Below are 25,309 nucleotides of genomic sequence, written 5' to 3' on the forward strand. Positions count from 1 at the left end.
TCTTTTGGGGGAAATATCTTAGAAACTTTTTCTTTAGAAATCAAGGACTTTGTACTATAATGAAATCTCTGAGAGGTAAGTATAGAAGGAGAATCTGAAGCAAGTATAGAATGAGAAAATGAATTACCTGTTAATAGAGACAACCTAATATAGAATAAAAGTAAATAACCTGATGATATGCTTAGATGTGTATTTCTCATGAGAAAGACATGAACTGCCTTGTTCTACTCTGATTATTCTGTTTGTGGTGTGTGTGTGTGTTTGTGTGTGCGCTTGCACATGCACCTATATGTATATATCAAGGCTAACAAAAATTGGCTAATTCCAAAACATATAATAGGGACAGTACTTACATGAAACAAGATGTAAAGGCTAGTAGGGAACAATTTGAAGGTAATGACTAGAAGTCATCAAATAGGAATAAACTTTCAGTCCAGAAATGAAAGAGGTTGGTCACAAGTTCCATTGTGATATATAATATAAAACTGTGCCAGTGTTTATAAGATAATCTAGTAGCTCAGAAAGAATTTAGACCCAGTAGATGTGTTCATGTATAATAGAACAGGAATTTCAAAGTAAAGTTGGTTTTTACAATGTGATTTAGAAGAATTAGACTTTTTTGGTCTAGCTCTCTCATTTTATAGATGAGTATACTGCCTGTAGGAGTCTCAGTAATTTAGATGAAATTATGCAGATACTGTAGAACTCCTGAATGACCATACCAGAATGAACCAAGTGGTAGGTAGGCCGTCAAATTCATACAGTTTACCTTCAAATAAGTTATACTTTGCATTCATAATGCCCATTCTCCCATTTTATCTTTTTTAAATGTTAAAAATTTGGTTGAGTTGTAAATATTAAAAATTAGGAAAATCTGAAAAAGTGGAAAGAATAGAAATTTGTTATACCTTGAGATGGTTATTGTTAACATTTTGCTAACCTTAGGTACTCAAATTACACGTTAACAAAATAGTACATTGTTGACCACTGGGAGTAACTGAGGTGTGTGGAATTGTTTTGCCATTGTGCTAAATATAGCTCTAGATTGAATTATTTCTTGGTAGCACTAAAAACTCTCTTAAAAGGAGCCTTTGAGCTCCTGCTCCCCTGCATATGTCATTAGTTTGACTCCAATAAACAATTACCAAAAAAAAAAAAAAAAGCATCTCTAACAACTTTCTATATCTTCTTCCCCTCCGATTTTGTTTTCCTTTGATGCTAAAGGCTGGAGAAACAGATCTCTGAGTTTGTTGGTATGAGTAAAATAAAAGTTAATTGGTCCAAAGTAAAGGATTGAAAGGTCATTCCCACAAATAAAATGTAATTTCAGTGAATCAATTCAATGGTAGCGGTTTCGGTGGGACATAAACTTTTTTCCTCCTGTTATTCCTGTTATTTCCTCCTGTTACATGGTTCTACATGAATACCTTGTCTAAATACACCTTCGGTGGTTACAAAATGTGTAACAATGTGAAAGGCTCTGAGATTATACTTGTAGAGTCATTTGAGGCAATTTTGTTAGAATCACTGTTTTGTCACGGTGTGTAGGAATGTATTTGAGTAGCGTGAGCTTGTGCTCCATTAGGATTGACTAGGTCTTAATAATTTTTGTGCGAAGTGTGATTAAAAAATACAGCGAATTTTTAAATTAAAAAGAAATGTATTCCAGTAAAAGAAAATTGCCATTAATCTACCTCAAAATACTCCTGCTCCCTTTGAACACACTTAATCCCATAGTTCTTGCCACTTTCTGAAAGCCATTCTGGAAGTCCTCTATCGTGAGTTTCTTTAGTTATGCCGCCGTGGCTGCCTCGATGTCCTGAAATGATTGAAAATGTTTTCCTTTCATGATAATGTTGACTTCGGGAAAGAGCCAGAAGTCGTACAGTTTCACATCGGTGAATAAGGTACATGAAGAAATACCATAATATTTTTATTTCTCTACCAGAAGCGATGTGTGACGTGGAGCCTTGTCATGATAGAAGATAAAGACACTAAAGAGGACTTTCTGAACAGCTTCAGAAAGTTGTAGAAATGATGGGATAAGTGTGTTTGAAGCAAGGGGGAGTATTTTGAAGTGGATTAATGGCAGAGTGTGTTTTACTGTAATAATTTTTTTTAATTGAAATATTCACTGTATTTTTGTGTCACACCTCCTATTTCTATGATTTACCAGTTGGGTTGTGACATGTTTATTGGAATTTGTTATCATGTTTGTCACTAAACTGTTTCTATTTTAAAGCTCTATAGAGTTTAGTACAATTTAAAATCATTCTTCTCACTCTGTTGTATTTTGGAGGGTCATCTGTACAGTGGCTGTGAGTATACAACTCAGCTGGTTTTGACTGAAAGTAGAGGATACCACAATAGTGGATTATAACTGGATGAAACTCAAAGATAGACGTTAAAGTCGTTTGGTATAGACAAGGGCACACTTGAAAGGAGAGACAGATGAGAGAGGAAAACCTATAAATACACTGTATGTAGATCAGACATCAGGAAGGTAAAACATAGTGTAGCAAAAATATATAATAGCATAGGTCATTAAATTACTAAAAATTAAAGCCTAAACATAGATATTGGTTGAATTACAATGAGTACAACTTCTAGAAGAAAAAGTGGTATCTTATAAATAAAGATTTTATGTCATAGATTTTAACTACTTATGTCTTTAACTTATGTCTTTTAACTACTTTATTTTTAACTTTATTAATAACTTTATTAATAAACTTTAACGTTATTTTTAACTTTAACTTATGTCTTTTAACTACTTATGTCTTTAACTACTTATTTTAACTTATGTCATAGATTTTAACTACGTCTAAGTGTCACTAATTGTGGTGAATAAATAGTGCTCAGGTGAAAATCGCCTCTTAAGTAGTCCACCTTGGATTGTAGTAACTCATCAATAAGGTTGATATGTTTTCTCCCAGTAATCACATTTCATTAATGTTTTGATTGCAAAGCTTTCCTACCTTACTCTTTTCACTCCTCTTTTCCCCCACGGTAGGTTTCACAACACTGAAGACAGATTCTCTCGCGGCTCAGCCTACCACCACAGGCCCAGTAGTGTACACAAGACCAGCAATAAGTAGCTTTTCTTCTAGTGGAATTGGGTGTGAGGAAAGTTTAAAAGCTGGATCATCATGGCAGTGTGATACTTGTCTACTCCTGAACAAAGTTACAGACAACAAGTGCGTCGCCTGTCAAGCAACAAAATTGCCACCAAGCGATACTGCTAAACAGACTGGAATTGGAACACCAAGTAAAAGTGGCAGACCAACTCTTTGTGCATCTGGGACAGGTTTTGGAGAGAAATTTAAACCAGCAGTAGGAACTTGGGAGTGTGATACCTGTTTAGTGCAAAATAAACCGGAAGCGATAAAATGTGTAGCTTGTGAAACACCAAAACCTGGAACTGGTTTTAAGCGAGTCCTTACATTGCCAGTGGCTTCAGAAAGTGCTGTAACCGTGGCCTCTTCATCTTCAGGCTGCACTGTGACCACTGGTGCCTTAGGATTTGGAGATAAATTCAAAAGGCCCGTGGGATCTTGGGAGTGTCCAGTATGCTGTGTGTATAATAATGCAGAAGACAAAAAGTGTGTGTCCTGTATGTCGGAGAAACCAGGTAAGTTTATGGCTGTTTGGAAGGATTTTGCTTATGTCAGTAGAACATTTTACTTTATTCTCTGTCAAACCACTAAGAACAACGTGAATATTTTATATGTTTTGGAATGAGCGTTACATCATGTATCTTAAGTTTTCTAAGCTTTCTTGAGGTTAAAATGATTTGCTTGGCGCAAGATGTGTATGCTAATTTAGGACAGGCCGTGTGTTAATCAGCCTAGTATATGCTTTACTCTCATCTTTGTATGCATTTTTATTGGAAACTTGTTACTGTTCATGATCATTTTCAAAGTTGATACTATAGGTGCTGAAAGTCTTAGAACGGGACAATCTTTCTGAAACTATTATACAGAATAAACTAGTACATTGTCTGTTTTTCTCTAAGTACAACTGAGGATGGCTGGAGGGAAGGTTTTCATGAAGAGGTAGACAAATTGCTTTACATAAAGGCTGTGGCTGCATAGTAATGGTGATACCTGTATCTGTATGCTATCTGCCAAAGAGCCTGCCTTGACAGTCAGTTACTGAATCATCACTGTAAAGAGGTGAACTTAGGTAGCGAGAAAAATGGAGTTAGGTTTGATTTTTTTCCTGTTGCTCTGTTCAAATTTTAGAGTTACTAAAGATTCACATCAGGAAATGACTGTGCTGTTTTTGTAGTACTGTTATATAATTATTTGTTACAAATATATGGTGACATGGATAGTAAATGAAAGCATCCCGGGACTTATATGTATAGTTTAATCTCTACAATGACAAGCTCTTTGCGTTATTAACCTAGACCCCTATCTAAATACAAGGGCTGAGGCATATTTCTAATTCCTACAGGACATCTCCATTACAATGAGATTTCAGAATCTTCATTCTGAATTATCTTTTTCTTCCCACCTGAAACCCTCTTCCCCTAAAAAATAAAACATAATAAGGAAACCCTGATGCATGCAGGGAATTGAAATTAATTGTGAGTTGAAGGAAGAATAAAACTTTAAGTCAAGCAGTGAATTGTGAGATACAAGCAAAGGAAGCTCATACATGTATTAATGAACTTTGAACTCATCCTGTGAAAGATGAGCCATCTTTTTAAGTAGAGGAGAGATATGGTCAGTCTTGTATTTTAATAAATCACTTGATAGCTTTATGAAGGCCACATTTGGAGGTGACAAAATTTGGAGACCAGGGCACAGTTTAGGAAGTTGTGTGGATGATATAGGCAACGATAATGGTGATGTGCTCGAAGGAAATCACATAAGGGTGAGGATGTAGAATAAGGTGCAGTGGAAGACATGTTGATTCAAGCTGCTGACATTGACTTTCAGATACATGTGAGGCCTTTGGATATACTGATAATGGACTTTCTTGGCTAAATGTACGAACTTGGGAGTTTTATCCAACAGTTTTCACATACGTCACTGGAATAAAATGGAAAGAAAGTGAGTGAACAGAGTGAAATGAGAAGACAGCTTAAAACTGAGGTCTGCAAACTTCAGGAAATGGCAGCAATAAAACTTCGGAGCAGTTCATTTTTTAAAAGAAAAACCACACAGGAAAATCATGGCAGTGGTTGCTTCTTGGAAGGATGGATTTAAGGGACCAAGACCAGAAGTCTCAATGAGAAGGCTCTTATTCAAGAAATAAGGGGAGTTTGAATTAGAATATCAGCAGATGGCTAGTCAGGAAACAGAATGAAGAAGGTTCGAGAAATATGTCAGGGAAGACGAGCCATCTAGGCGAGCGAATCAGGTGGATGGTGGGCAGACCATGAGGATGAATCTCAGAAGTGTGGATTGCAGGTACAAGTCAGGAAACTGTTTTTTTGGTGATTAAAACCATCCGAGTGGATGAGAGCTTGTGAGATGGGTAGTGAATTGAAGATGGAACCTCGAGAAGCAATTTTATTGGCCAGGTGGAAGAGAATATATCAATAAAACAGAGAGCTCAGGTCACTGGGAGAAGTGACATAAACTGGAGACTGTTTAGAGAAGTGGAAGGTTCCAGAACAAAAGGCTCCACTCTTAACACTATTTCTTCATACATGTGCTTTGTTGAGCCATTCTTCCTGTACTGCCACCTTTCCGCACTTACTTGCTAGTTCTGCTTAAAGATTTAAATCTGACCTTTGTGGATCCTCTTCCTGCCTTTCGTCATTTCTTTCTTCCTTGTACTCTTGTGTTAGATCATTTATTTATTTCCATGTGGGTGATGGTGCTACTGTGCATTTGTTTCACTTTCCCCTTTTTAGGCCATGAACACCTTTAAAAGTTAAGCGACACTATTCATCTTTAAGTCCCTAGAGCCTAAGTACGTTTTGGTGCTTAATAAATGTCTGTTAAATGGCTAGCTTATAACAGAAATGCCACGAACACAGTAGGTGGTGTCAAATTGAACTGCAAACTAGACAATTGAACACTTCAATTCAAAATTGATGGTTTCAAAGGCAAAGAGGCCTGTTCTTTGAAATCTTGACCTTAATATGGCCTGTGGCTATGTAGTTTCTGTGTTAACGATAGTGCCTACAATTTATATCTTAATGTTTTGTAATGCTATACTGTTTGAAGAAATTTGACAAAAATGTTTTAAGAAAATTGTCTTTTAGACTCTGATTCGTGAATATGATTTTTTTTCCTAATTTGTGGCTATTATTCCAACTTGGGGTAAAAACGGTGCTTATCACGAAGCAAGGTGAGTGTGAGCTGTTTGTTTATAAGATTCAGAGAACTCTAAGATGTCTATACTGTTTTTCACAATGTAATTTCTGGCATTTTTTCTATCCTAATCGGAAACATTTATAAAAATTGAGCATTTAGACTTAGTGGTGTCACTAAGATATTGACATAATGTAAATTAGAATTTTCCTGTGTTTCCCCACTATTTTTTAGGCCATTCAGTACCTGCCTCAAATTCAAGTAGCAGCACTGTCCCTGTGTTGCCATCCTCTGGAGGTTGCCTAGGATTGGACATGTTCAAGAAACCTGAGGGAAGCTGGGAGTGTGAAGTGTGCCTAGTGCAGAATAAACCGGATGCCATCAAATGTGTAGCCTGTGCAAGTGCAAAGCCAGGCACAAATGCTGAGTTGAAAGGTTAGGAGCTCGTAAAAAGCCTCCTTGTATTGCCATTTTAAAGTGACATGTTTGCAAAAAGCTTTAGTTTTAAATTATTGATTCTCTATTGAAAAGTCATGTAAAACGGAGTATTGTCTTGGACTTTTAGTTCATACTTACCTCTGAATTACTGTGAAATTGTATTATTTGGTGGTCAGCAGCGAGGTATCTTTTCTGCAACTAGGTAAACAACTATTCTGTCTTATGTTATTGAGCCTGAGAGAGTTTTAGGTTTTTGTTTTTAACTGTTAACAACCCTTTGGCGTCGAAATGAATTTCCTGGCTTTTACTTGACTGGAATTTATACCCCTAGAACCTTGTTAAAAGTAATTTAGACTTGGGCTTTCATTTCCCAGAGTATGTCCCAGAATAATAATTTTCTTATTATTTTATTATATAAACATATAGGAAGAACCTCTCAAAGTAATTCATTCTAAAGTATCTGGAGGCCAGAATATTCACGTGTTCTTATTCCTGTATGAATTACTTCATATTTCATATGAGACACACTCCACAGTCAAAATTTTGAAAGTCTTTCGGAAGATCACTGCTTTTTGGTCCATTGTAATTCTTTCTGTAGCTGTTACCTCATGGTCCCGTTCCCATATTCTGTACCTGTAGCACAGTAATTGCCATACCTTTAAATGTGTCCCTTTGTGGCAGAGGTGTCTTTGGCACCTGTATTTGTACCTTTCTATGTAATATCACCTAACGTATTTTAGAGACCAGGTGGATAGTCATTAGCTCCTGAGAATCCGATGCCATTTTTCAATTAAGTTTCTTAGGGTAAGAAAGTAAGGTGTGTAATCATTAAAGAGGGAATTCTGAAAATGAGGGCTTGGAAAGCTTGTCTATCATTTGTCTTTATTTATACACAGGTTAGCAGAGCTCAGGATGAATATCGTGGACCCTTTAATAATCTCTGTTTTGAGGCACTCAGTCAAGTGCTTTATTTCTATTCAATGAGCTATAGAAAAGCATGAAACCAAGACTTTTGTCTTATCAGTATAGTGTTCTTTATCTTTTTAAGCATTCCTTCCACTCCTGTACTTCTTTGGTTCTTTGACACTAAAATAGATTTTTTTTAAAATGCTTGGGTAAATAACACATTCACAAGACATAAAAATCAAATTATGAGAAGATTCACAGTGCAAAGTCTAATCTCTTGTCCTCATTGGGTCATTTTCCTTCCTCCCGTGTCAAAAAAAGTGAATAGCTATGGTGATTTTCTTACAACTCTTTCAAAGTTTCTCTGTGGACATCATGAGCAAACATAACATACTCTTACTCTGTATATTGTTATTTCCCTCTACCTTGTGAGTGAAGGTTGTGTACCTTGTCTTGCTGTCCCTTGAATTTATCGTGGATTATCTTGGGCAAATATTCTTCAATCTTCACTTACGGCTGCCTGGATTGTGTATTTTCCATGTCTCCCAGTTTACCTCCTCCCCCCCCCCCCGGCAGTCAGTTGCCCATCGTTGGTTGGCTGCTCACAGCAGCTCATGGCCGTTCTCGCCGGCTACTGGCCGCTTATGGCAGCACACAGTAGCCCACTGGCAGCTCACGCCAACCTCCGGCTACTAATCGGAGCCCAGCTCCAGGGAGAGCCATTGTTCACAGTCTCAGCTGTAGAGAGCGCAGCTCAGTGGCCCATGTGGGAATCGAACCAGCGACCTCATTGTTAGGAGCGCAGTACTCCAACCACCTGAGCCACCGGACCGTCCCAGTTTATCCCGAAAAGAAAAGATTCAGTGGTAGAATTGCTCAGAGGGTATATATGTTTGTAATTTTTTATATATATTGACAAAATGCCTTCTGGCATTTTGTGCTAATTTTACACACCCACCTGTTATGTATAAAGTGTCTGTGATGCCTAGTCTCATCGTCCAACAAGTTTATCACACTTGTGTGACCTCTCCCAGTCTCACAGATGAACAGTGGTATGTTTGTACAATTGTGAGGATTGGTATAGTTCTCATGCTGAGTATTGGGCAATTTAGTTTGTTTCCTACCATTGCTAATATTCCTCAAAGTAGGCCTTTTCAGAGTTATTCCTCTGCCCCTTTGATTTGTAAGGTTTAACATTTTGTTTGAGGGGATAACATTAATTCATTGTCTTTCGTATTTTTGAAGGTTTTGGCACAAGTTCCTCATCTTCAAACCCAACAGCCCCATCATTCAAATTTGGTATTTCGTCATCCTCATCTGCGCCCTCGCAGACTTTAACAAGTTTTGGAAATGTTCAATTTGGAAGTCAGGGAGGCTTGAAAATAGACGTGTCATCAGATTCTGGGTCTTTAAACCCCGTGAGTGAAGGCTTTAAGTTTTCTAAACCAACAGGAGATTTTAAATTTGGAGTTTCATCTGATTCTAAACCTGAAGAAGTTAAAAAGGACAGTAAGAATGATAATAATTTTAAGTTTGGACTTTCTTCTGCTTTAAGCCATCCATCTCCTTTAGCTCCATTTCAGTTTGGGGTGTCTAATCTTGGACAGCAAGAAAAGAAGGAGGAAGGACCCAAAGCTTCATCTGTAGGCTTTAGCTTTGGTACGGGAGTTATTAACCCCACCCCTGCTGCTACCTGCTCTGCAGTGACCTCTGAGGACAAGGGCAGCTTCAACTTTGGAACCACAGAAACCAAGGGTGCCTCAGTGGCTCCTTTCCCATGTAAGACGTCAGAAGCAAAAAAGGAAGAAATGCCTACTGCCAAAGGACGGTTCCCTTTTGGCAATGTGGACCCTGCCCCTGTACCATCGGCTTCATTCTTTGTTTTGGGAAGGACAGAAGAGAAACAGCCAGAGCCTGTCACTTCTACTTCTGTAGTGTTTGGGAAGAAGGCTGACAATGAAGAACCAAAGAGTCAACCAGTGTTTTCCTTTGGGAATTCAGAGCAAACCAAAGATGAGAGTTCTTCAAAGTCGACCTTTAGTTTCAATGCGGCAAAACCATCTGAAAAGGAATCTGAACAACCAACACAGGCCATTTTCGCTTTTGGAGCTCAAACCACTACTACAGCTGGTAAGTATTAAACATTTTTTTTACAAGGCATCTTTGCTATCTTGACAAATGCAGCAAATCTAGGATTGGTTTACACTGAACATAATTGCGAGAGACCAGTAACAGAACTTTCTAGGAGGAGCCTGGGATTATCTGGAATTATTGTCAGTTTTAACTGCTCCAAATCCCCATGATTTTGAGGAAGTTATCTCCAGATCTCATTTTGAGAAATACAGCGCTAATGGACAGTCCATAATATTGGGCATTTGTCTGTGTCCTAGTCCCTTTTGTTCAGGGTTTTATTATTAGAATTGGCATATATCATTCGGGAAAATAGGAGTCTTCATGAAATATTTGCTAACTAATGAATCTTTATGTACAGGTCTTCATTCACAAATAGAGATAAACAGTAGTCATCAGACATTTAAGGAACTTAGACAACAAATATAATTAATCCCTGAGAACTAGAGGTGGTTTTGAAAACTGAAATCCAGAAGAAAAAATGAAATAGCACATTTCAAAGTTAAAAACCTGGTTGCTGAAACAAAAGCAGTCTGTGGACCAAGTAGCAGAAAAAACGTAGCTTATGATCAGATTAGTGAACAGGACTTTTGCAGAACACACTGCAAAAATACAGAGAGGTTGATCTAAGCTAGATCTACAAGTTGCACTGGCCTAAGAGTATTTATAAGATGAGAAGACTAAGGAGGAAATGTCACAGAAGTGACAGCAGAAAATTTTCTAGAGATACAGAAAGACATTGGTCTTAAACATAGAAGTAGTGGAGTCATTGCTAAAGATCACTGAAATTTCAGGGCACCAAAGCCAAAATCGAAGGCTTTCAGAGAAGGAAGAACTTTTGGCCACACATGATCAGTGATTAGATTACATTCCGACTTTTAGTTTGCATCGACTTTTTGTTTGTCACATCAAATGCTAAAACCAGTAGAGCAGTGTTCTCAAAGTGAAAATGGCCTTGAATCTAGAATTCTATCACTAGCCAAGTTTCATCCATCATAAGGGCAAAATACAGATGTTTTCAGACAGGCGAAGAATCAAAAGTTGAACACCCATGATCACTGGTAAATAACAATGTATAAACACAAAGAAATGAATACACCTGAAGAAAGAATAGTATGAATTCAGCAAATAGGTATGAGTAGTTTTTAATCTATTGAACTTTACTTGAAAGAAAATGAAAACTGTATAATTTGGAAAGGAATAAAAGTGAGGTAGTAACTTGATAAATTTAACCACGGTCTCTCTATGCTGTTTCCATTGTAACAGATGCTCTTCACCTCCCATATAGTGACTTGCGAGTGAGCCAGCGTGCTCCGTTTTCTGTCAGTCATGTCATTGTGACCCACACCATAATGTGACCATACTGGAACTCAGACATTATGGAAGAGCTTTTTAAAAAGTCTTCAAGTAGGCGGATGGATACAGGATCATCATATAACAATCAGTAGCTTTCCTGCAAATCGGCAGTAGAGTTAGGCAACAATTCCCATTTGTATTTTCTATCATTTTTCATTGCTATTTTGTAATAATGATAGCGCCTGTTACATGCTAACATAAAAGACATATTTAACACTTGTTCCTGAGTGAGAACATTCTTCTGCCTCCCAGGCCCTCCCCCAATATAATTTCAGTTTTTAGGATTTTTATGAAGCTTGGCAAGCAGAGCTACTTCTAAAATTCATATGGAAGGGAAAATGTACAGGAAATCTTGGGGAAAGGGCAGGCACACAGACCGATTTGCGTTAGTAAGTAGCAAACCATACTATAACGCTACAATAATTAAAATAGTTCAGTAACAATAACTGTAGAGGAAATACATGCACATATATTTAGAAATTTAGTATGTCCTGAAGGTAGAGTTACTAATTAGAGAGCAGAGGATGCAGCTGTCACTGAATGCTGCAGAGAAAATTGGCTCTCATTTGGACCAGTTGAACTCATGAGTCTGCCAGCAGAAATTGCAAAATCAGGTTGACTAAAGTGCAACTATCTCCCACTATGTGAACTTGTTATCCAAACACAGTATCCAGTTAGGTTTGCACTTAAGGCATATGTTTATTTTTATTAATCTGAAAGCTGAAGGTTTTCCTTTGTAGAACAGAGAATCCTTAAACAATAAATGAAGAGATGGATGTGTGTGATTACACCCACATTGAATAGAACAGATGACCATTTGATGAATCTGTATGAAAAACAATTCTGTTTTCTAATGAATTCTTCAATTGTAGGGTAAGAAAAAATGCTTTCTCTGATTACTTCTTCTTAAAGATTTTTGTTGTTTCTTAATTTCTGTCATCCAGATCAAGGTTCTGCAAAGCCCGTTTTTAGTTTCTTGAACAACAGTTCCACTAATTCAGGTCCACCAGCCACTTCAGCTACTGGCAGCCTATTTGGCAGTTCCACGTCCTCCTCCAGGGCAGCTGTCGCTCCCACTGTGTACGGACAGGCCAGCACTGTGAGCAGCTCGGCCTTTGGTAACTCTGCCGGATCCAGTACGTCTCAGTCTTTGCTGTTCTCTGAAGAGAGCAAACCAGCAACCACATCCAGCACGGGTACTACTACTGTTACCCCATTTGTCTTTGGTCCTGGAGCCAGTAGTAATAATACACCAACGTCTGGTTTCAACTTTGGAGCTACAACCACATCTAGCGCAGCAGGTACTTTTACAAAAGAAAAAACAAACTCATGCATGTTGTGTTTGGATTGCCTTTAATTATATCAACTCTAGGAAATAATGCAGCAAGTTATCACAAAGCAGCATGGATGCCCTTAAGTCATCCATACCCACGATGTTGGAGTTATTTGCCATGTGGTACAATGTACATTTTTGTTCAAGTTTAATATAATTAACTGTTGGAAGCAGTTTTTCTAACCTCAGCAAGAATGTTACCTTTCGTTTTTCCAAGAGTTCTTTTTGAAATGTAAGTCGTAAGTAACCAGACACTGGGGTTTAATTTATTAGACATTAGATCTCATTATGCAGTATAGTCATGATTACAGCATTAGCTGATTCCTGCTACGTGTTAAATTTCTGTAAGAGGTCAGCTATTTTCTTAGATATATTGCCTTCACTGAAAAATTTTGACTGCGAAAGTCAGGAGTCTTGTTAATAGAAAGTTTTTTTTTTTCTATGGATTCTATGTAGTTTTACTTAACAGTGGTAGAGACAGTTGTAGTCCTACAATTCTTAGAATCATCATTCAAAGCTTGGGGCATTTGTTCCACAAGGTAAGTGTCTGAAAAGAAGCTTATAATTTGCTTTTGAATTTATGGAGATTTCTTGAGGATTATCTCCCTTTAGCTGTCATGGTGATTTAAGTGTTTCTTTTGTTCTCTAGGATCCTCCTTTGTATTTGGCACTGGACCTTCAGCACCATCTGCTAGTCCATCATTTGGTGTGAACCAGACTCCAACATTTGGACAAAGTCAAGGTGCCAGCCAGCCAAATCCCCCAGGCTTTGGATCTCTATCATCTTCTGGAGCATTGTTTTCTGCTGGTTCTCAGCCCGCACCACCTACTTTTGGGACAGTGTCTAGCAGTAGCCACCCTCCCGTGTTTGGACAACAGCCTGGTCAGTCTGCATTTGGCTCCGGAGCAGCTCCTAATTCCAGTGAGTGTGTAGTAGTGATGTGGTTTGTAGCCATACTCAGGTTCTGTATGTCTTAAATACAATCTTTTTCTTTGAATTTTGAAACCATTCATGTCCTTTTTTTTATTGTCTTGTACTTGGCAGAAAAGAGAGCTATGTGTTTAGTCTTACCTGTAAACCACAATCCCAAGTTTGACACAATTTTAAGCATTTTTAAGGTATTAAAGCATTTCATTAAAATGTAGTTATTTCTTAACTCTGGTTTAGGTCCTGGATTTATTTCATCCCATTTTTCCCACCTGACTTGAGGGGTACTCTAGCCTAGATTTCAACCGTCGTGTTTTCTGTTCCTTTCTGTGCTTGGATTTACCTGTGGAATTTACACCCCAGTTCTAGTTCTCGTGCTGGGACAGTCCAGCCGCGTTTTATCATGACACTTTTCTTCTATTTGATGATACTAGCCTTTTCATCTGACCTGCATATTTAAACAAATGTTTCTGTGTGTGTTTTTTAACATGGTCAGTCACATTGCTATAATGACATATTTCCTCAAAATTTTACTGTTTAAATATTTCTAATTGTGAGTTATAATCTCATATAGAAGAGCATGAAACAAATGAAAAGTACAGTGTTGAAGCAAGTGCTTATTTAACCACCACCCAGGAGCCCCTCCTGTATCCCTTTTTAGTCACATTTCTTTCTTTCCTTATTTTTATGGTAATCACTTTTCTTGGGTGTTACTGAAAATGTAGTGATACATGCATCTTTAGAAAATCAAATTTTGCTTGATTTTTAATCATACAAGGTGTGATAAAAATACAGTGAATATTTAAATTTTAAAAAATGTGTTACAGTAAAAGATGCATTGCCATTAATCCCCTTCAACATACTCTCGCTCGCTTCCAACACACTTATCACATAGTTCTTGCCACTTTCTGAAGCAGTGCTGGAAGTCTTCTTTCCTGAGTTTCTTTAGTTGGACTGTTGTGTCCACCTTGATGGCCTGAATTGATTGAAAACGTTTACCTTTCATGGTCATTTGACTGGGGAAGAGCCAGAAGTCGCATGGTGCCAGATCCGTTGAATAAGGTGGAGGATGCACCATAATGTTTGTATTGGACAAAAATTGCCGTACCAGAAATGATGTGTGACATGGAGCCTTTTTCATTGTGATCACAAAATACGGTGAATGCTGCTGCCTAGTGCCACCCAGTGGAAAGGCAGGGATCTTCAATATGGGAACCAGTACATGGCTCCCTTGTAACAGTATGTGACAAGTATCAACTTGTTCAGTGTAGTCAGTCTGGTGTGAGCTACGGTTGAGAGAAGGTGTGTTTTAAAGTATGCCGTAAATCATACTCCATGACAATGCCGCATGTCACACATTTCTGGTATATGGCAATTTTTGTCAAATAAAAACATTATGGTGTGTCCCCACTCACCTTATTGACCAAATCTGGCACCGTACAACTTCTGGCTCTTCCCCAAAGTCAAAATGACCATGAAAGGTAAATGTTTTATTTGTTTGGTTTGGTTTGTTTTTGTGTGTTTTTTTCATTAAAAAAAATTTTTTTGGGGGTGTTGTGAGATATTGGGGGACAGTGTGTTTCTCTAGGTCCCATCAGTTCCAAGTTGTCGTCCTTCAATCTAGTTGTGAAGGGCGCAGCCCAGCTCCAAGTCCAGTCGCTGTTTTCAGTCTTTAGTTGCAGGGGGCACCGCCCTCCATCCCATGTGGGAATTGAACCAGCAACCTTGTTGTTGAAGAGCTTATGCTCTAACCAACTGAGCCATCTGGCCTCCTCTCTGGCAGCTCAGCTGCAGCTCATTGTCTTCAATCTAATTGTGGAGGACACAGCTTACTGGCCCATGTGGGAATCAAGCTGGCAACCCTGTTGCTCAGAGCTTGCGCTCTAACTAACTGAGCCATCCGGCGCCCCGAAAGGTAAACGTTTTGAACATCGAGGACATCAAGGCACTCACAGCAGTGCAACTAAACACACTCACTTAAGAGGACTTCCAGAACTGTTTCATAAAGTGGCAAGAATGATGGGTAAATGTGTTCGAAGCGACGGGGAGTATTTTGAGGGGGATTTAGGGTAATGTGTCTTTTACTGTAATACATTTTTTTTGGTTTGTTTTAACATTCACCATAGATTGATTACCAGGTATAAGTGGAGTCTTTATTCAGTCTTTTGATTCTTGCTTCTTTGACTACCTTTGTTATTTGTAAGGTTCATCCAGGTTATTACATACAGTTTGTTCATTTTCATTGCTGTAAATTGATTTATGAATATACCAGTTTTTTTAATACTGTTGATGAATGTTTGAGTTGTTTTCAGCTATTAGGAAATGCAAGGCAAATAGTATATTTTTCTACAGTATATATACCTAGGAGAGGAATTGCTGAATTGAAAATTATGCACACGTATTTCATATTTGAGAAGAGAACACAACTTTTCCTGATTATTGTTCATATCTTACCAGAATTGTATATGAATGAGGTCTCTCATATTTGGCTTCTGCGTGATTTCATTTTTTGTGAACCTTTGTAAGTTTTTCAAGTCATTTTTCTTCTCAGTTGTTTTCCTTTTGCTTATTGATTTTTAGGAGTTCTTTATGTATTCTGGGTATGTGTACCATGTCAATCCATGTAGGAAAATGTGTCCAATTTTGTGACACATTAACCATTTTAAATAGGAATTTATCAATATTTTTTTTTCTCCCAATATGAATTGGAGAGTTTTGCTGTCTTTCACATAGGTGACATTTTTCTCATTTCTCCTAACATATTGACACTGTCCAGTTAGATCATTATAGTGAATATGCAAATGCTGTGTGGTATACTGTGATTTTCTTTCCTACACAAAATATTGTTTTCTGTGGCATTGATTCCCTCTCTTTGTTAACAGTTTATTTGTATTTATCCTTAATAATGACTTCTTCCATTTGCATAGATCTCAATATTTTCTAATACATCGGTGGTTTATTTTTCAGTATCTGAAGTTTCTCACAGAATCTTCTAAACTGCTCCTCCCACCAGGCTTTGTTCAGAGACCTGTTGTTTAACTGGGATCTTGGGGTCTCTTTTTACCATTTATCTTGGAGATTATTTTTTAGCTTCCTCTTAAAGAAATCTCTCTTTCCTGGATGTCATTTCTTCTTTCCTCTTACTTCCTTGGTTTGATAGAGCCACTCTTCCCATGATTTCTTAAGGACTTAGGGAAGAAAATTTTGAGACCTTTCATTTCTGGAAGGATTTTTTTTTTTTTTTTTTTAAGTTTATTGGGTTGACAGTGTTTAGTAAAGTTACATAGGTTTCAAGTGTACAATTCTGTAATACATCATCTATGTATCACAATGTGTGTTCACCACCCAAAGTCAGTCCTTCATCACAGGATCTTTATTTTGCCCCCATGTTTGGTTGAATATAGATTTGGATTGGAAATTAGTTTCAAGATTTTGAAGGCATTTCTTCATTGTGGACTTAATGGCACCCAGAGTTGCTCTAGAAACCTTTCTCGATCTTTGTTTTTGGATCTATTTCTTCCTTCTGGAATCTCATTAGAATCTCTTCTTTTTGACACTTTCCTGACTTACTAGAAGGATGTTCCTTGGTCTGGATCCACTTTTATCCATTGATTGTGTAAGGAATTTAGTGTGTCCCTTTTTGTGAACTTCTATTTGGGGGAATATTCTTGAATAATTCTTTTGAATATTTTGTCCCTTATTTTTTTAAAACTTCTCTTCCCTTTTTTTCCACTTTTTATCTTTGTTGTACTTCCTGGGAAGATTTCTTAAATTTATCTTTCACTACCTGTTGGGATTTTATTTCCACTAGTATTACTTTTTAATTTGCAAGCGTTCCTTTTGTTCTGTGGTTGTTTCCTTTTTATATCCTCTGTCTTCCTTTCGGAAGGGTTATATAATAATAATCTCTTGAAGTCATTATTGATGAGGGTGTTTTGTTTCCTTAAAGCTTTTGCTTAGTCAGTTTTCTTCAAATTGTTTATCTCTTATTTTAGTGTTAGTGTTTCTTATGAAATACTTTGCTCAGATGAATGGTGCTTCTTATCTGTCTACTCATAATTATTCGAGTTTTTTAAAATTATAGTAAGAATATTTAACACTAGCTCTACCCTTTCAACAAATTAAATGTATAGCATTTTTTAACTTAGGGATAATGTACAGTAGATCTCTAGAACTTACCTTGCATAACTGAAAGTTTATACCCATTGAATATCAATTCCCCGTCCCTCACCGCCCCCACTTCCAGCTGCCACTATTCTTCTCTCTGTTTCTATGAGTTTGGCTATCTTAGGTACCTTATATAGTAAAATTGTGAAGTAACTTACTCTTCCTGTAACTGGCTTATTTTACTTAGCATAATGTCCTCCAGATTCATCCATGTTTTTGCATATTGCAAGATTTCCTTTTTCAAATGTTGAATATTATTTCATTTTGTGTGTTTTTGTGTGTGTGTGTATCGTTTTCATTATCTGTTCACCTGCCAATAGACATTTAGTTTGTTTTTACATCTTGGCTATTTTGGTATTACGAATAATGCTGCAGTTAACATGAAAGTCCAAATATCTCTTTGATTCTGACTTCAAATCTTTTGAATATATAACCAGAATGTGATTGCTGAATTATGTGGCAGTTCTTATTTTTCACTTTTTGAGGAGCGTCCATACTGTTTTCCATAATTCTATATCAGTTTACATTCCCACCAACAGTGTCCCAGGGTTCCCTTTCTCCATCCTCGCCAACACTTGTTATTTCTTATCTTTTTGATAATAGTCATTCTAACAGGTGTAAGAGTTGATATTTGGTGGTTTTTATTTGCATTTCCCAGATGATTAGTGATGTTGATCATCATTTCTTATACCCGTTGGCCATTTGTATGTCATCTTTGAAGAGAAGTCTATTCAAGTTCTTTGCTTATTTTTAAATTTGGTTATTTGGGTTTTTTTGACTGTTGAGTTATAGCAGTTCCTTATTTATTTTGGATATCAACCTCTTATCAGATACTTGGTTTGCAAATAATTTCTCTCATTTCATGAGTGTTGGACACCTAAATACCACTGTATAATTTGTGGTACATGGATATGACATGTATGAGATCTTTAATTTCATTGCAGATTTATCTGACTGTCCTGTTTACTTGGGATGACCTGGACTTTAGTATCTTTAGGTCTTTTCAGATTCCTAAGAGAAAATTCTTCCTAAGTTCTTTCCTGGAGGGTGTTTTTTTCCTAATTACAAGTTTTGTGGGAGCTGAGTCAGAGAGGACGGCTGCAGTTCTTAATATTCATTATATCAGCCTGTTCTTTCTTAATCCTTCTATTTTCAATATAATGTCCTTGTCTTTAACTGTTCTTGATGGCACCCCAATCCAGAGACCTCTCCAGAGAATAAAACTGTTTTTCTGCTGGGTACCCCTGGAGGAGAATGACTGTCTTGTTTGGTGTTGAGGAGGGATTGAGCTGGACATCCGCTTCTTAAGCAGATATTCTACCATCCTTCTTTTTTTTAAGTCACACCTTCATTTTCACTGTCAGAGATATCTGCAACCTAAACCTTTTCGGTATGTTCAGTGTACATGGAGCTGCTTCTGTCCTTTCCCTGCTGCTAGTTCAGTAGTCAGTAGTCAGTCAGCCTTCCAGCCTCTACATTTTGTTGCTGTTGTCTCCTCTCCCCGTCTTTGTAAAAATCCCTGTACTGGTATTTTAATGTATTTTTTGAAGAAGATGAAGCTAAATGTGTTTGTTGATTCCACTGTCTAACCACAAGTCCACTGTGCCCTTTTTCCTTTGGTCATGGGTAAGTTGGGTCATTTCTTGGAGGGTGTCAAGTATGTTCTGTGTGTCAAAAGAGAAAATACTTACTTGTAATTTTCTTTAAATTAAGTGACCATAAGAGAGCTTAACTCTTGACTATGTTTTGTATGTAAAGGGTCAGAGTCATTTCTGGAAAAGCTATCGTTTTTTTTCGCCTTAATGAAGTTTTTCTGCTTCAACTATTATAGGTTCAGTTTTCCAGTTTGGCAGCAGCACTACAAATTTTAACTTCACCAACAACAATCCATCAGGAGTATTCACATTTGGTGCAAATCCTAGCACACCTGCAGCCTCGGCCCAGCCTTCCAGTTCAGGGGGCTTTCCATTCAATCAGCCATCAGCAGCATTTACAGTGGGGTAAGCACTCTTCTTGTTAAAATGGAGAGTTTAACAGGGTAAGGGGGCTTGAAGGTGCATGAATGTGTGTATGTGTTTTGTTTTAAGATCACCAAGGTATGGTATAGTTCAGGTAAAATCAAGTATATTCTCCAATATCAGTTACCATGTTACAATTTTAGAGGATCTTAGCCTGAGAAAAATAGCAGAGGGTGTGTTGTGTGTGTGTGTGTGACAATAGAAAATGCGTTTAACAGTGTCCCTCTGCCCCCACCCCATCACTGGTCACATTTAGCATTATATTGTGATTCTAAAATTTTGTCTTATCATCATGTCACATTTTGAAGTTTTTATTTTTCACAGGTCAAATGGGAAAAATATGTTCTCTTCTCCTGGAACTTCAGTTCCTGGTCGCAAGATAAAGACTGCTGTTAGACGCAGGAAATAAAGATCACAATGGTGTTATACACAACAGTTTTAATAGTTGGTGTCCTGCTTTCAGATACTGGATTGTACTACATCCTGGGGTTATCTGAAGTCTAAGAACTTCTTTGATTTTGGAATTTTACTCCTTTTTCTTTCTTTGCGGAAGCCCCACCCTCACCTCCCGCCAGCCTCCTTTTAAAAAACAATAGCTAGACTGATGACTGATTCTTCAGCAAAAATATTTTATGATCCAGCAAATTATTTACTGATTTGGCTTAGGCTGGCTGATTCTAGGAATAGAGCCTGCTCAGCGAATGGCTTTGTATAGAACCTCTTCGTCTGCACCACTATGTGCGTTGGTATGCGTTTATGGAACGCATTGGAATTGTAATTATAGCTGAGGAATTCTGTATAGATTAGAGGATACTGAAATGAATGATTTCCATGCCAAGCTTGTGCTGGTGTATGTGTGAAGTGAGTGAGTTGGGTGTATTGTGCAGTAAAATTTTCTGATAGAGGAAGCCTGATTAAAGAATGATCCATGCTAAGGACTTGTTAGATCTAGTTCCTTCTCCATTTAATAATTCTATGCTATTTCTATATTTTCATTCTTCTGACTATCACCTGTCTTGCCTTTTTCATTATTTTATTACGAAACGTGTGTAAATACAATTTTGTTTCTGTACCTTTTTGGCATAACATATAAATCTGTGAACTTGAAATTTTAATTTTGTGTTAGATTTTTTTTTTGTTTGTTTAGTCTTGTCTCAGATTTTATGTAAATCCCATTATTCAAAGTTACCTAAATCCATTTGGAAATCTTTAAAAAAAAATTGGAGATTCTTAAAGTGAATTTATTGGCTTTTCTGATCCAGTTTTGTTTGGACCAAAAACCAGTATTGTACAAAGTATTAAGCATATATTTTTATATTTACTGAAATGGACTGTGGTGACTTTGGATAATAAGGAAAAGTTTAATATTAAGCCATGTTTATTACAGTATAATTAACATGTTAAACCATGGGATAAATGCCATCAATAAAAAATTATGAAATACTTTTGGTTCTAGTTAACTGTGGAAAGGAATCTTTTTATAAAGGTTAATAATGGTCAGTTAGAAGAGAAATTCCAAAGAATGCTTTTAAGTGATTTGGATGGCTCCTAAGAGAAGGGGAAAGTGGCTGAATATACAACATACAGAAGGTACCCTGCTTTTGTCTGGTGCTAGGAATCATGCCTACTTCGCGTATAAATTGACAGACCTTTTTAAAAGTTGAGACTAAATACACACAACCATTTTGGTTTGTACTTGTATCTTCCTTGATAGGAGACTAGACACTGGTTGTTGATCAAGTTCTTGGAGACACGTGCCCAGAGTAGCTCACAAAAACATCAGTGTTCCTTTGTGTAATTTCTTTTAGATTATTCTACCAAGTTTTTGATAAACTAGATTTACTTTGGTCCGTAAAAGAGCTCTTGTGGGATCAGAGGTGGTAGTTTTATTCCTCAGTTTGAAGGCGTAATAATGTTGTGCTGACTTTTCTTTCACTAAACTTCTTCTGGTTGGAGTTTAAATTCAGAACTTTTATGTGTTTAGGAGCTGTTTTGTGTGTTTACAATGAAAAGATATTTTTCTTATTAAAAATATTTTGGGCCATTATAAAATGATGGTTTTCGGGTAAAAATTTTGTATTCGTAAGACTTTATTAATAAGACACATAGCACATGGATCTGTTGAGGGGCAAACCGTGATGGTGAATGTTAGAAGTAAACTGGAAATTTGTGGTTTTATTTGTTTTTTAAGATTTTTATTAAAAGTATAGTTAAAATGCAACATTACATTTGTTTCAGGTGTACACCATAGTTATTCAACATTTATATACTTAAAGATGTGATTAACATGATAAGTCCAGCAACATCTGATACCATTCCACGTTATCACAGTATTACTAACTGTATTCCCCATGCTGTACATTACATCCCCATAATTTCTTTGTTTTATACCAGGAGTTTAAACCTCTTATTCCCCTTAACCTCCCCCCCCCCTTTTTAGTTTTTCAATTACAGTTGACATTCAGTATTATTTTGTGTTTATTTCAGGTGTACAGCATAGTGATTAGACATTTATATAATTTAAGAAGTGATCCCTCTGATGACTGTAGTACCCACCTGGCACTATGCATAGTTGCTACCATGTTATTGACTATATTCCCTGTGCTTTACATCCCCATGACTATTTTGTAACTATCAGTTTGTAGTTCTTACTCCCTTTACCTTTTACACCCTGTCCCCAACCCCCTCCCATCTATCACCCCAACAAATCTAGTACCCACTTGATACCATACATAGTTATTACAACATTATTGACTATATTCCTTATGCCATACCCTACATCCACATGATTACTGTGTAACAACCAATTTGTACTTCTTAATCTCTTCCCATTTTTTACCCATCCCGAACCCCCCTCCCATCTGGCAAGCATCAAAATGTTCTCTGTATCTTTTAGTCTGTTTCTGTTTTGTTTCTTTATTTCCTTAGATTCACATACAAGCAAAATCTCACTGTCTTTCTCTGTCTAACATACTCCACTAGTACAGTTCCCTCCTGGTCCATCCATGCCACCGTAGATGGCAAGAACCCAATCCCTTCCCCGGCCAAGCAATATTCTATTGTATATACATACCACCTCTTTATCCATTCTTCCATCAACGCTAGGCTGCTTCCACATTTTGGCCATTGTAAATAATGCTGCAACAAACATAAGGATGCACACGTCCCCTTGAAGTAGTGTTTCGGTTTCTTCAGATAAATACCCCAAAGTGGGATTACTGAGTTCCTCTTTGTCTCTTGTTTATTATACCCTTTGTTTTAAAGTCTGTTTTGTCTGGTATAAGTATTGCTACCCTAGCTTTTTTTTTTTTTTTTTTTCCCCCATTTTCATGAAATACGTTTTTCCATCCCCTCACTTTCAATTGGTGTGTCTTCCAATCTGAAGTGATTCTCTTGTAGGCAGTAAGGCTCTTGTTTTCTTATCTATTCAGACCTCCTATGTCTTGATTGGAGCATTTAATCAACTTACATTGAAAGCAATTATGGATAAATATGTAGCTAATGCCATTTTATTCATAATTTTGCTGGGCAGAGCAGTCTTGGTTGTAGGTTGAATATTTTGTGCCAGTTCCTCCTGGCCTGCAAAGTTTCTGTTGAGAAATCAGCTGATAGACTTAGGAGAGCTCCCTTGTAGGTGACTAATTGCTTTTCTATTGCTGCTTTTAGAATTCTCTTGTTTTTCTTTAACCTTTGCCATTTTAATTATAATGTATCTTGGTGTGGGCCTGTTTGCGTTCATCTTGTTTGAGACTCTCTGTGCTTCCTGGATTTGTATGGCTATTTCCTTCACCAGGTTAGGAAACTTTTCAGTCATTATTTCTTCAAATAGGTTCTCAATCCCTTGCTTTCTCTCTTCTCCTTCTGGTACCCCTGTGATGCAAATGTTGTTACACTTGATGTTGTCCCAGAGGTGTGTTAAGCTGTCCTCATTTTTTTTTTGGAGTCTGTTTTCTTTTTGCTGTTCTGATTAGGTGTTTTCTGTTACATTGGCTTCCAAATCATTTATTCGATCTTTTGCTTGATCTAGTCTGCTGGTGATTTCTTCTAGTGGATTATTCATTTCAGTTATTCTTCACTTCTGACTGATTCTTTTTTATGGTTTCTATGTCTTTTTTTATGCTTGCTATTTCTTTGTTGAAGTTCTAAGTACCCTGAGCATCCTTATAACCATTGTTTTGAACTCTGTATCTGGTAGGTTGCCTGCTTCCATTTTGTTTAGTTCCTTTTCTGGAGTTTTCTCCTGTGTTTTCATTTGGGATGTAGTTCTTTGTTTCCTCATTTTGCTGCCTCTCTGTTTCGTTGTATTAGGTAAATCTGCTACACCCCCTAAGCTTGGCAGGTGGCCTATGTAATAGGTGTCCTGTGCTGTCTAGTGGCGCAGTCTCCCTGGTCACCTGTACCAGGTGCTCCAGGAGTGTCCCTTGTGTGGATTGTATTTTCCCTTCTGTTATAGTTGAGCCTTGGTTGTTGTTGGCACTTCAGTGGGTGGAATTGACCCTCTGATTGATTTGCTATGGGATTTTGCCACGTCCACAGCTTACAGCCTGCTGTGCGGGGCCTTACCCCACCGAGCGGGATTTGCCCCAGCGGGCTCTGGTGCTTGTTGAGACTCCCCTTTGGGTGTGCCACTTGTGGGGCTAATTAGATGGTACTCTGCTGTGGTCTGAAGCCAACATTCAAGTATGTTGGTTCTGGGGCCTCTTGCCAGGGGTTCCAGTGCAGGCCCAGGTCACCCGCTGCCTGTGACCGGCCAGGGACTACCTGTTAAGAGCTACAAGACAATCCACCATTGTTCTCTGGCTGTGCTAACCCTGGAGGCACGTAGGAGAAGCCATGCTACAAGGACACCTGCCAAGGCCTGGGGGAGCTCTGCAAAATGCCAGGACACTACCAGGCTTGTTGCCACGTGCCAGCACCCTCAAGGTTCAACCACTGATAAAGCCTCGTGCAATATGCAAGTTGGGTAAGGCAGGGCCGCAGGGAGTCACTAGAGTAGGAAGTATTGTGGTCACCAGGTTAATGTAAATTCTGGTTTGGTGCCAGTGCTGAGCTATTCACCTAAAGTCCCAGAGCACACAGGCCAGTCGCCACCCATTTGGGACCCTGGGACTCTTATAGTTTTCCAAGAAAGAGTGCCATTTGGGTGGGGCTAGCTGCTCTTAGAAAAAGTGCCTCCTGCATTGGGGGAGTTGGGTTGGGCAGGGTCTCAGTGAGTCAGCAGAGTGGAGCAGCAAAGCTCACCAGACCAATCAGAGTCAGATGCGGCTGTAAACATAGGGGGAGGGCTCAACATAGGACAGATGGCGCCAGCCTACAGGCTGCACAGGAGCAGGACCCCTTGCAAGGATAACACCGACAGTCCTCCAACCCTCCTCCCATAGCCACACAACTCAGTCTGTCCCCCTTATGACTCTGACACACCCTGACTTACTGTCCCTCCACTGGAGCCCATAGTAAGTGCCTGGGAGTGAGAGAGTCTGTGCAGGCCCTTTTAAGAGGATGCTTGGGTTTCCTGCCATCTTCTGTACCACTGTTTTTCACAACCAGGTTATGGGGCTCCTCTTCGCCATCACTAGTACTCCAGGCTGGAGAGCCTGGTGTGTGGGGATGGGGTCCCTCAGTCCTCGGGGGGAAACTCCATGGCTAAGATATCCCTTGGTTATCAACCGCCACATGGAGGTTTGGGGTTATGCAGTTCCTCATCTCTGCCCCTCCTACCAGTCTCGACATGGCTTCTTTATATTCTAAAGTTATAAAACTTCTG

At 38.1% G+C, this 25,309-nt stretch overlaps 1 protein-coding gene across 4 annotated transcripts in view; it reads left to right on the forward strand.

Annotated features, from left to right (window-relative positions):
* Positions 1 to 21,000, forward strand: part of LOC109453333 (nuclear pore complex protein Nup153-like) — a 75,431-nt gene extending 54,431 nt beyond the window's left edge. For all 4 annotated transcript variants that reach the window (XM_088791368.1, XM_088791370.1, XM_088791367.1 and 1 more), the window contains 7 exons: positions 3,011 to 3,628; positions 6,504 to 6,704; positions 8,859 to 9,743; positions 12,044 to 12,400; positions 13,082 to 13,354; positions 19,359 to 19,527; positions 19,870 to 21,000. In XM_088791368.1, the coding sequence (XP_088647494.1) occupies positions 3,011 to 3,628; positions 6,504 to 6,704; positions 8,859 to 9,743; positions 12,044 to 12,400; positions 13,082 to 13,354; positions 19,359 to 19,527; positions 19,870 to 19,954 (2,588 nt within the window). In that variant the 3' untranslated portion in view covers positions 19,955 to 21,000. The remainder of the gene's footprint in view (positions 1 to 3,010; positions 3,629 to 6,503; positions 6,705 to 8,858; positions 9,744 to 12,043; positions 12,401 to 13,081; positions 13,355 to 19,358; positions 19,528 to 19,869) is intronic.
* Positions 21,001 to 25,309: the final 4,309 nt, after the last annotated feature.

Source organism: Rhinolophus sinicus, chromosome 14 (genome assembly GCF_057876585.1).
Source record: "Rhinolophus sinicus isolate RSI-liver-muscle chromosome 14, RSI-T2T, whole genome shotgun sequence".
Lineage (NCBI taxonomy): Eukaryota > Metazoa > Chordata > Mammalia > Chiroptera > Rhinolophidae > Rhinolophus > Rhinolophus sinicus.